At 44.1% G+C, this 12500-nt stretch overlaps 1 protein-coding gene across 1 annotated transcript in view; it reads right to left on the bottom strand.

Moving 5' to 3' along the window:
• The window catches only part of plcb1l (phospholipase C beta 1-like), a gene marked incomplete at both ends in the record, with an annotated part of 254020 nt that overhangs the window by 82247 nt on the left and 159273 nt on the right, over positions 1–12500 (bottom strand). Inside the window, 2 exons of the mRNA XM_080744659.1 lie at positions 8690–8856; positions 11396–11496. Coding sequence (XP_080600785.1) covers positions 8690–8856; positions 11396–11496 — 268 coding nt within the window. The remainder of the gene's footprint in view (positions 1–8689; positions 8857–11395; positions 11497–12500) is intronic.

Below are 12500 nucleotides of genomic sequence, written 5' to 3'. Positions count from 1 at the left end.
TCTATTGAGGGTTCCCGCCAGCGAATTGGAGTGACACTGAATATTCTATGATTTTTCAAAGGTTAGTGAAAATCTCTGAAAGCGTGGCAGGGAATGACATAAAAACAAAGTTGGCGGACAATGAGTTAAAATCTCTCTAGCAGTAGATGAGTTAAAGAGGTGGTGCCATAGTTTTGTACTTTTTCTGTTTTGTATGTGTCTATGGAGTTAACATTAATCTAATAGACCACCCGGTGGGGTTATAATGTGCACATATGCCTTCCCTGTGTATTTTTGGTTACTTCCTGAAAGCCTCTGAGTCAAAAGGCCCAACTGAAAAATGAGTTAATGACATCATATAATCATCCCCTCCCCTTTTATCATACACCCAACACTGTGGGTGTGGCTAACTTCAGCAGGGTAACCACCCACCTGAAAACCAGGCATATTTAATGAACTGGTGGGTGTGGCCACATAAAAACCTAATATTAACACTTTATGTACACTTTTTTTTAAAAGATCTTCCTCCTGATCATCATGTTTTGCAACCCCCTGTCAGGTGATAAGAAGCTTCCTGCTCACTCCTCATGCACTGAAGGAAGCATGAGCTCAGATCGGGGCTTTCCCCAGGTTGGCAAAGGGAGAGCAGAGCCCAGGATTACAGCTTAGGCAATTGGCACTGGGTGAAAAATGGGTTACAAAATCATGTGATAAAAGAGTTTTGGGCACCATTATGCTTACCAGTTCACTAAGGTACATGTCTTTTAGTTTCCAAATGACAGTAGCCATGTTTCCATAAACGTATTCGAATTAGGGAAGCGAATTATCAGAAATAAGCATTAAGACAAAACGAATTTAGCACGTTTCCATTTGCGGGTGTCATTCGAATTAGCGACGTCGCATGAGTTGATCGGGCTGATTTTTTCAGACCGAGGTAACCTGAGCACTGCACGTCTGACTGCTGTGACTCGGTCGCTGTCTAGTAGTGGGAAGAAGGGGTTATCAATCATCATGGCCCCAAATAACTTTTAAATATCTTACAATTGGCGACGAGTCTCTTACGAAATTGGCAAGAGTTCCTCTCAATACATAAAGCTATATAACCTCTCCATCATCGTCAATAGTCAGTGGTGTGTGTTCCCCACACTCCCGCACCCCCACCGTTGCGCTCAGGTTCACCGGAAAAACCGCGGTTGCGTCGCTGCACAGTGCTAATCCTGCAAGTTTCAGCGTCCTCTGGAAGGTGGCCGATCTGCAAGCTCACAACGCGGCGCGGAGACACGGATGCGAGCTGCTGTGAACTTGTAGATCGGCCACTTTTGGCGTGTAATGAGGAAGGGTTAGCCACGGATGGCTTGACTCCGGGAGGTGAAAACGGGAGGAATTTGTTTGTTTGTGTAACAAACAACCGGTTTGTTTTGTGGGCTATAAACGCTATACAATGGACGTTAAGCGGCAGGGGAAAGTGTTAAGTTGAAGGACGATATGGACCCAGAACGTCATAATCTATTTGCATTTATTGTCTGACCCGTTTCCAATCACGAATGCGCATTTACACCGGGGGAAGCTGTGGGCGCTGGGGGCGTGTTCCTCCACCCGCGTCATCAGCACCCACTATAGGTGGGGTTGGCGATGGGGCCTCTCTGTGGTGAGTTTGCATGTTCTCCCCATGTCTCCTTGGGCATAGGCCCTCACACAAAAACATGCAGTAGTCCTGGTTTCTATACTACCCCTAGCCAGCCGGGTGCTCCCCATGTCCCCTGGCGCGGCAGGGGGAGAGTGGAAACCAGGACTACAGGTTAGGTAGTCACCGGGTGAGAAAAAATGGGTTGCAAAAATCGTGGGATAAAAAACATTTAAAAAAAACAAAAAAACAAATGCGCATTTAGTTTATTCGATAAAGCCTCAAAATCCACCTCCTCCAAGCGGATAATTTTTTTTGCGGATAATGAAAGTTTATTCGCATTTTGAAGTGTTTCCATAAAAAGATTTTGCGAATAAGCCGTTAATGCACATTAAGTGGCTTTATGGAAACGCCACTACTGTTACTTTACCACATCAAAGCTACAGTATGTTTTTATTTTTATATTGAAGCAACTTCATTCCAATTCACTGCTATCTCGGTGATCAATACATCTGTCAGTCAAAGAGACAGGCGGGCAAGAATATTCAATAAGCCATGCTCTCTGCTCTCACTGCTCCAAAACCAATTTATTTAATAAAAAATATGTGTGTGTGTGTGTGTGTGTGTGTGTGTGTGCGTGCGTGCGTGCGTGCGTGTGTGTGCGTGCGTGCGTGCGTGCGTTTGTGCGTGTGTGTGTCTATGTGTGCGTGTGAGTGTCTGTGTGTGTGCGTGTGCACCTAAAGCTACTTCTCCATCTTTTTTCACAGTGCTCCCATCTCGTGTCTCCTGTTATTGCCAATACAGCAAATTTATGGACTCCAATAAGATGTGAGCATGCGTGTGCTTATATGCACGCACACACATGTGTGTGTGTGTGTGTGTGTGTGTGTGTGTGTGTGTGTGTGTGCATGAGAGAGAGACTTCCCAAGGAGACATGGAGAGACACATACAGATCCTCTATAGCCCCTTTTCGACTGCAGCTTTAGCACCACACTGCACAACACTACACCGCACCACAACACACCACAAAAAAATATCTACATTTTCCATTACACAAAAGTACCCCTATCGGTAAGAAACAAATTGACCCTTTTAACTGATTATAATACAATATAAATTTGTATTACAACTATCCTTATTATAATACACTATAATGGATTATAACTGTGATTATGATACACTATACGTTATTATAATGTATTACTATGATAATTATAATACACTATAATAGATTATAACAGTGATTATAACACAATAGAATCTATTATCATATATTACAACTATATCCTTGTGGTCTAAATGAAAAGTCAGTGAGTGGTCAGTCATTATGAAGTGTTTGGCCTAGCTCAGACCTACTCTGGAGTGGATACTTTTTAGTACCACGTTTAGTACCACTTTCACACAATTCTACCCAGGTCCTTGTAGAGGAAAACCTGCATGGCACAAGTGGGCGATTTGGTGTGGTGTGGTGTTGGGCCATGTCAGTGGAAAAGGGGCTTATCTCTCATATTTATATACACTCACTCACTCAAACAGTTTCACTCCCCTCACTCCTACTCCTCCTTCTCCCCCCCCTTCTCTCTCTCTCTCTCTCTCTCTCTCATCGGTATGCTAAATATGCTAAGTGATGCTAGCTTGCCAGTCTCAGCAGGCCCCCCAGGTCAGTTTATGCTAATTAATGCGGCATGGCCTCTGCAGAGTAGCAGGACTAATTAACACTACCTCTGTGACATCTGCGCCCAGATCAGTAGTCCCTGCTGACCCCCCCCCCCCCCCCCCCCCCCCCCCGTGTCCCAGGCGGCATCTCCACCTACTCAGCTACGGCAATGGACCTGTATTTATTTTGGACACTGCTCCAACAGATTTTGCCCTAAAATCACAAAAAGCGGTACACAGTATCTCTAAAGTCAAGTCATCAACATGCCTTCTAAAGTTGCCTTCTAAAGTTTAGTCCCGATTTAGGGAGTCTTACTGGTAAATTGAAAGCCTATTCAATTTTGATCATACTACAGCGTCACACAAAAGCATAAAAATTAGGAGATCCGCAAGCTTGTAGATCAGCTACTTTTGCAATTTCTTAAAGAGGTGGTGCCATAGTTTTGTACTTTTTCTGTTTTGTATGTGTCTATGGTCTTCCCTGTGTATTTTTGGTTACTTCCTGAAAGCTGAAAGCCCCTCCCCTTTTAGCCTACACCCAACACTGTGGGTGTGGCTAACTTCAGTTGGGTCACCACCCACCTGAAAAAAGACATACTTACAGTAATAAGCAGGTGGGTGAAAAACATAGTTTCAACACTTTCTCTACACTTTTTTGGTGTGTGTGTGTGTGTGTGTGTATGTGCACGCATGTGTGCGCGTGTGCACACGTGTGTGTGTGTGTGTGTGTGCGTGTGCGTGTGCATGCGCCTGCGCCTGCGCCTGCGTAATCCAACAATAAAGTCAGCAGATGAATGCCCGTTCCAAAAATGTTATCAGCGACTCCCGGGTGGCATCATCCAAGTAAAACAAAAACATTAATATTAATAATAATACTCACTCCACAAGCATTTTCATTTCCAGATAAAGCCTGACCCGGTTTTCCAACAATCTGAGGATGTTTCTTAATGTGTGTGCGTGGCACTCAGCCAGCAGCCGGAGCTTAGAGGAAGAACATCGCTGTACAAATCAAAACCAGTTTAATTAAAAGCTCTCTGCCTTTTGCCAGCGCTTGGTAATATTACATTCTGCTGAGAAGAAAGTTTAATAGGAATTTTACTGGGAGGATGTTCAGCTTTAGGGCTGAAACAGTTCATAGAACAAGTCGAATTAATGATTTACTTTTAAATGTTTTTATTAAATCCATTTTAATATCTACAGATAATGTTCAGTTGAATATACACATACATGAAATACATTCAATGTTGTTTGTATGTCTTTAAATACAGTAGCATAAATGGACTGTGAAGGCTGCAAAGTTAAGCCAAATCAGACAAATATATTCAGTTCATTAAAATATTATTCCCAATATGTGTTGATATATAAAATGGATTAAAAGAAAAGAATAAGACAGCAGCTTTTTGATTATTCGATTAATGGAAAAGGTAATCGATTGAACAATCGCTGTGAAAATAATGGAAACGTTGCAGCCGTGCAGTGCTAAAGTCCCTGCCCACCACCACGGAGGTTGTGTGTTCGAATCCACCGTGGTGCATCCGGCTTTGTCGAGTGTCTTCTCTACACGAACACATTTGGCCCGTGTTAGGGGTTGGGAAGCCGGGGCGGGGAGGGTGATAATTGTCACTGCACGTAAACTCCGACCACTAACTCCGACCATCCGGTGGCGCAAGCACAGCTGTTGCGACCCGGGCTGCTCCTGCTGCTAGCCTCTTTTATTGTCTCCCCTCAGTGTCACAAGGGGGAGAAAGGTGGGACTGAGTTACAGGGCCCAGGGTGGAGGAGCCTTAATTATTTTATACTTTAGCTATTGCAAAATAGCAGATATACAAGTCTTTGAATATATGTGGACATTTAAGCTGACATTTGTAACTCAAATTTTGCTTCCGAGGTGGTCCCTGGAACTACATATTTTGAGATGGGGGTCTGTGGCCAAATACATATCATTTTGGGGGTCCTTCACATGAAAAGGTTTGAGCACCACTGACATAGAAACATCGATCTTTCAATAGTTAAAGCACAAAATAATGCGTAATAATGCGTTCCCACCCAGTCAAAATGGGTTAAACCCCCTCCCCCTATGAAGAACAGTCATGGGGGCCCCGCAGTGAACCCTTGTACCCAGGGCCCAGAATTTGGTGAGACACCACTGGAAGTGACAACACCGAAATGTGTGTGGGTGGGAGGAACAACTAAATTGAGATAAAGTAAAAAAGCAAAATAAAAAAAAGAAAGATAGTTGCAGCCCTATTCACCTTCAAAGAAATGTGATTCCGATGAGGCGTCAAGGTGGATGTAATCATCAGAATAGGTTGCCTGTCTGTCTATGATAACTTGGAGAGGAAAATGGCTTGAAATGCCACCGGCATCTCTCCTTGAGAGCCTGGCTTTTTAAAAAGTAATTTATCCATCTGCCTTCACACGATGTCGGAGTGTTTGATAAAAGCCCAGTCAAGGACTCGGATGCAATGATGGAGCACGTCTGTTGTAGGAAGAAGAATGGAAAGAATTGCTCTTCTTGTTATCCTAGAGAAAGGATGGAAAGAAGAGAGAGAGAGAAGAGAGAGAGAGAGAGAGGAGAGAGAGAGAGAGAGAGAGAGAGAGAGAGAGAGAGAGAGAGCGTGGGGACAGAACTGGAGGAGAAGACACTTTTCCACTCCTCCTCGTCCTAAATAATAACAATCTGTCAGGGCAGACCCCAGGCATTGCTCAGTCCCTAGTTTGACACCCCTAGTTTGTGTGTGTGTGTGTGTGTGTGTGTGTGTGTGTGTGTGTGTGTGTGTGTGTGTATGTGTGTGTGTGTGTGTGTGTGTGTGTGTGTGTGTGTGTGTGGGCGTGTGGGCGTGTGTGTGCGTGTGTTGTACAGTGTGTGTGTGTGTGTGTGTGTGTGTGTGTGTGTGTGTGTGTGTGTGTGTGTGTGTGTGTGTGTGTGTGTGTGTATGTGTGTGTGGTTGTAATGGAGACCCAGTTTCATTCTTCTGTGTGTTCTAGGGAGTTGGATGTACGATACTGTGTCAGGGCAGACCTGAGGCATTGTGTGTGTGTGTGTGTGTGCCCGTGTGTGTGTGTGTGTGTGTGTGTGTGTGTGTGTGTGTGTGTGTGTGTGTGTGTGTGTGTGTGTGTGTGTGTGTGTGTGTGTGTGTGTGCGCGCTCGTGTGTGTGCGTGCACGTGGGTGCATGCATTCATACATATCAGTGTGCTGCTTAGTGATGCTAACGTGAATGCATATGCTCAACATGAATGCATCCATCCTTAAATGTATTACCCAATGTTCACATTTACTTATTACAGTATATGCATGAACATACCGTATGTGGGTAATTTTCCTCAGTATGTGTCTTTTGAATGTATGTGTCTATGCTTAGGCAATATACTTGCATATCATTGCTGTCTCCATATTGTCATTTTTGTGAATGAATGATCATACTACAGCGTCACACAAAAGCATGAAAAGTAGCAGCTCTGCAAGCTCAATCTGCTACTTTTAATACTTTTTAATTTGAATCCCAAAAAGTAACAGTTTGGGAAATATGAGGTTTCCACCCGAACAGAGATGATATGCAAGTTTCCTAGCGCACATGTCTGTGTGACATTGCGTGTCTGTGTCCTTGCGTGCATGCATGAGTGTCCTTGCGTGTGTGTGCGTGCGCGCGTGTGTGTGTGTGTGTGTGTGTGTGTATGAACATGGAGTGTGGAACTCTGGAAGTCTTTACGGAGCAGATGGCAGCATTTCCTCCGGGTAAAAACATGCTTGATATGATGGGTAAATCTGTCACTGGAACCAAAGAAGGACACGCTTCCTGAGAGCATGGCAGACAGTGGTCAGGCCACACCCCAGCTACTGGCAGTGCACCAGGGGTCTTCAATGTCTCCAGGCCAAGGACCCCTTAGTTGAGAGAGATGGAGCAGGGACCCCCCAACCTGTTCATAGATTCCATATAGTTTCATTGTTTGACAACCCAATCGTCAGTGTATTTTGGAATCATGTCAATTTGTGTTTTCAGATATTTAACCACTTGAACCGTCAATAGGCCTAATAAACTTGACCTTTCACTCTGTACTTAGTGTGTTTTTTTACCCCCTCTACACCAAACCTGTTTGCCGAAAATAGCCGATCTACACTCTTACAATCTCTCTACAATCTGAGCTTGTAGATCTGCTATTTTTGGCTAAAGTTCTCAGAATATGGACACTAGAGTTCAAGTGGTTAATATAAAAAAGGAGAGAGAAAAGTTTCTATCACACAAAGATTTGGAGGACCCCCCAGGGGTCCTGGACCCCCTGATGAAGACCCCTGAAGAACACAGTATTACAGCACTACAACCCAGGAATTAACTTTCATACACCAGTGATTCTCAATTTATATATTTGCACACATTTTCAAAATCAATCCATCAATCCCTTAATCCATAAATACCTCCATCCATCCCTCCATCCATCCATCCATCAATCAATGGCTGAATCATCAATCAATGGCTTGATGACATCACCTTCAGGCAATGACAACTATTGACTGTATAAGGTGAGACCGTTAAGCCTTTCACAGGAAAGTGTGGAGGGATGGTTTACATGTGCAGTGAGATGGATTAAGACAGCTTTAGGCCAAAGACTACGACCCCCATACACTGTGATTTGTGTGGCGTTCATGCTAACAGAGAGCTTCCTGTCAGGATGAAGCGCGTCCAGCTCTGTTTACCTGCTGCAGTGATACATGGCACCGCTCTGCGAGCCATCAAGCCCATATGAACCCACTTGGGGATGGTTCAATCTCACCACGCGGGGAAATGAAAGTGGGCCGATGGACAAGACAAACTGTAGTTCGCTCACAGACGTATATTTTATTTCAGATGGATTTGGGATTTCATTGAAAGTGAGAGAGTGTGTATTCCGTACCCTGGCACGTTATGAGTCCCCTCACTTTCTCAGTGTCTGGAAGCCAAGTACCAGGGCTGTTGCTAGGGAACACCCCAGCCAAATTACTCTGTGCACGTGTGTGTGTCTGTGTGTGTGTGTGTGTGTGTGTGTGCGCGCACACGCGTGCATGCTGGTTAGTGTATGTTTGTGTGTGTGTGTGTGTGTGTGAGTTGAGAGTGTTTCACAAATAGCTTTTCACTCCAAAATCAACTTCAAACTGCACCTGTGAGTTGGCTCCACTGCTGCGGTCAACAACATTACAGTACAGTACACACTTTCACTCTCAGAGTTCAAATGTGGAGTATAAACATGTCTAATCATGACTACAACTTTGTTTAGTGCCTTAACCACACAACTTAATGAAGTGCTACTGTTCAGTGTGTACGTGAGCAATGCATGTGTGTGTGTGTGTGTGTGTGTGTGTGTGTGTGTGTGTGTGTGTGTGTGTGTGTGTGTGTGTGTGTGTGAACAGAGACAGAGACAGAGACAAAGAGAGAGACAGAGAGTGAGTCACTGACCTCTCTGTGCCAGCGAGGCATTGGGTTCATATTTGTCCAACAGGGTCTGGACCTGCTCTGGTTTGAGGGGAGGGTACAGGATCTCGTTCAGACGAGGGTCTCGCTGCTTAGTGTTGATAAACTCTGTCATCTGCTCCAGAGTCAGGTACGGACGACTCTTAGCCCCCCTGAGGAGAGGAGAGGAGAGGAGAGGAGAGGAGAGGAGAGGAGAGGAGAGGAGAGGAGAGGAGAGGAGAGGAGAGGTGAATACAGAGGAAACTAGAACTGCGCTCTGTCGAGGTGCCAACTTGCGTCTTGTGCACAAGTAGGCCATTGTGCACAAGTAGGCCATTGTGCACAAGTAGGCCATGTATGGCCTACTTGTGGTAAAAATGGGAAATGGGAAATGGTGCTTTTATAAAGCGCCTTTATCCAAGGCGCTTTACAGAGATTGTGCATTACATTCACCCATTCACACACCCCTGCATACACCGATGATGGCGGAGGAAACCATGCGGGAGCAACTAGAGGTTCAGAGTCTTAATTGCTCAAGGGCTCTTTGACAGTAACTCTGGGGGAGCCAGAGTTACTGTCGGGAGTTACTTCGGGAACCCTCCGTTTTCTAATGACGGTTTCTATGCGCTAGCAGAGCGTGCCATGAGGTGCGCTCACGACTGGCATCACCACTGGCAGTGACATCACCACTGGCATCACCAGGAATTCTGGTCCCTCATTGGCTGCTAATGATGACGTTGCCAGAAATGCTGGTCCCTGATTGGGCTACGGGCTTAAACACACACCTACCTACCTACCTAACTACCTACCTACAGTTCATATGCAGCTGAACGCAGTACTTGCGCGCTCTGCTGGCGCAAGTAATGAGAGAAGCAAAGGAGATAAAGGCAAAGTAAAAATAAGTCCAGGGTGAATTGTGAGTCCAAGGAGAGAAAGCAATGAAACCCACGAGGAGGAAGAGAAACGTCCAAGATCATTGCAGGGAAACGTAATTCAAAAGTGAGACAAGAGTGGATCGAAAGGAGAAGACAGTAATTCAAGCTGGTGAGCAGGGATTTAATGCTGTGCGGAGTGTGCGCCTGTCAGAATGATGAGATTCGATTAAAACGCTTTTTCATATCCACGGCCATTCTGCTGAATTATCATCACCCAAGATCCTCCTGGATCGCATGTGGTCTCACTTTACTGCGATTAAAATCTGAATTTACAGTATGACTTGTGCACTATGTCTGAGCAAACAGTGGTTTTCAAAAGTTTTGTGCCCACTGTGCCTTTGGGCAACTTTGAAAAGCACTGTTTGTGAGCTTTTAGTCGGACTAAATGTAATGCATAGGAGGGTCCCCAGTTCAGATAGGATTATTTTGGGGGCACTGAAAAGTCTTGGAAGTGGTAACCCTTGTTTTAGGGTAAAGAATTCACCTCTCTATTGGGAAATGAGTGCGCACAAATTACTGATATAGTAAATGAAAAGATAATTCTTAACTTTTTGTATAGTTCCATACATAGCAGTAATAATGTGTGGTTGTCACAGGAACGATTGCTTTTAATCTATAGTAGTTCAGTATTTCCAGGGGCGCTGGAACTCCCAAATCCCAAGGGGAGCTGAGCCTGGAGGAGTTCATCGAAAAATTCACGTTTTCTATCCGGTTTTGGGTTATTTTTATTACGGTTTCGGGTGCTTATTCCCCGCACAACGGTGTAACAAGGAGCTACTAGTTATTTTAGCACACAGTGCAACACACAGCACGCATGCACACACACAGTCACTCACGCACACACTACAAAATCGGGTATTATTTTTGTAACAGTTTTCTACTGTTTTTTATTCCCCATATACATACAAGTTTGCAACAATGAGCCTATAGACAGTTTCTAGTTCTCAAATAAATAGACTTTGGTGTGCCATCAAAGCGGGATTTAAATTTGACTTCCCTTCTGACCGGAAGTGGCAAGGTGACCATGTGATTAGGTCATGTGATAATCAAATACCTTTTTTCAACATATTTTATTCCCCAAAGTCAAATACATTATTGTTTTAATATAGCTCTGTGTGTGTGTATATATAGGCTTATTTAAAAAAAAAGTTGAAAAAAGAAATTCCTCCCCACCACCAGGGGAGCTGCAGCTCCCTCAGCACCCCACTTCCAGCGCCCCTGAGTATTTCTCAAACTTTTTTGTGTCAAGGGCACCCAAAATCATATGTACAGTATTTGGCTGCAGACCCCCATCGGAAAATGTTTTGGCAGCATTGATGCGTTCATGTGGTGCATTCGCACGCACGCACGCACGCACGCACGCACGCACGCACGCACGCACGCACGCACACACACACACACACACACACACACACACACACACACACACACACACACACACACACACACACACACACACACACACACACACACACACACACACAATCTCTCTTTCCATAGCTCACAATGTGTCTCGATTTGATGTGTTGTGAGCTTGTAGATCTGCTATTCATGTCACACAATGGTGGCAGACTTAAGCTCACAAAGCCATCTTGTAATCACTAACAAAATGGCAGTAATTATTCCTAGTTATAATTTTGAAAAGTGCCACTGGTGCTGTCAATAACTTTAACGGTTTGTGATGCCACTTTGAAAACGTTTTTTTTTTTTTTTTTTTTTTTTTTTGACACAAGTTCAGAGAACAAGAGAGCTTTGTGAGAGATGGTGCATAACTTACACTTCAGAGAAGATGTGGTCCAGTTCAGGCCTTGGACAGATGTTACTGAGGAACTGGTTGTACACCTCTGGCGTGAAGTCTTCCTGAGGGATTGAGTCATTCTGCACATACACACGCACACACAGAGACACACAATCAAAACGGTAAACAATGTGCACACGAAACAAAAGTAGTGAAATACAATTTTATTAAGAGAGCTCTCAGCCTGAAAAATGTCTGATAAAGAAAGTACACAGAGCTGTGTAGTGTGTCTTGAAAATGTGTGTGTGCGCGCACGTGCGTGCGTGTGATTCAAGTTTCAAAGAGGATTTATTTATCACTCATTTAAAAAGTGAAATGTTGGTGTAACTTGCTGCCGTAGACTGCTAACGATAACAATATGCAACAGCAAGATAATACTACTGGATATAAGAAGAGAAAAAGAAAAAGTACCGATTTAAGAAAAGAGACTAAGGTTGAAGCCTTTTATCAGCAATGAGGAGTGTAGAGAATATGAAGGGGATTTAGCAACCTCATAGAACCTTGTACCTTCATTATTTAAAAAAATTGTTTGTTTTTAATGTGTAAATTTATGCCCTACTCCATCATATAGTGTCGCACAAAAGTTGTGAAAATAGTGTTACATCACTACACGTTGTGAGCTTGTAGATTGGCTATTTTCACAATTTTAAAACATTTTTAAACTAATAAAAAGGAAGGAGGAAAGGAAAAGGATAACTTTTGACTGTTACTGCCAGTACAGTTAATAAGCATGTTAACAAATTATTCAACGAATCAATCAAAGAATAACACATTGAACTGTTGACTGCGGTTTGGTTTTGCTTTGTTTTGTTTTGGTGTGTTTTGTCCTTGCTCAGGGCTCTGACAGCCTCAGGGAAAGAAAAGGGAAAAATAAAACGTCTTGAGTCTTAAGCCTTGAGACACCTCAGGCCTATGCCTGTCCGCATCGGCACCAACACTCTATTACTGGGCTGTTATTTGCCCTTCAGAATCCTCTTATTGTGTGTATGTGTGTGTGTGTGTGTGTGTGTGTGTGTGTGTGTGCACGCGTGCGTATGGCCGTGTGACGTGCGCGTGTGCGTGTGGCCGTGTGCACGTGCGTGTG

The sequence above is a fragment of the Nannobrachium achirus genome, assembly GCF_963921795.1.
Source record: "Nannobrachium achirus genome assembly, chromosome: 16".
Lineage (NCBI taxonomy): Eukaryota > Metazoa > Chordata > Actinopteri > Myctophiformes > Myctophidae > Nannobrachium > Nannobrachium achirus.
This window is presented reverse-complemented; position numbering and strand designations above follow the sequence as displayed.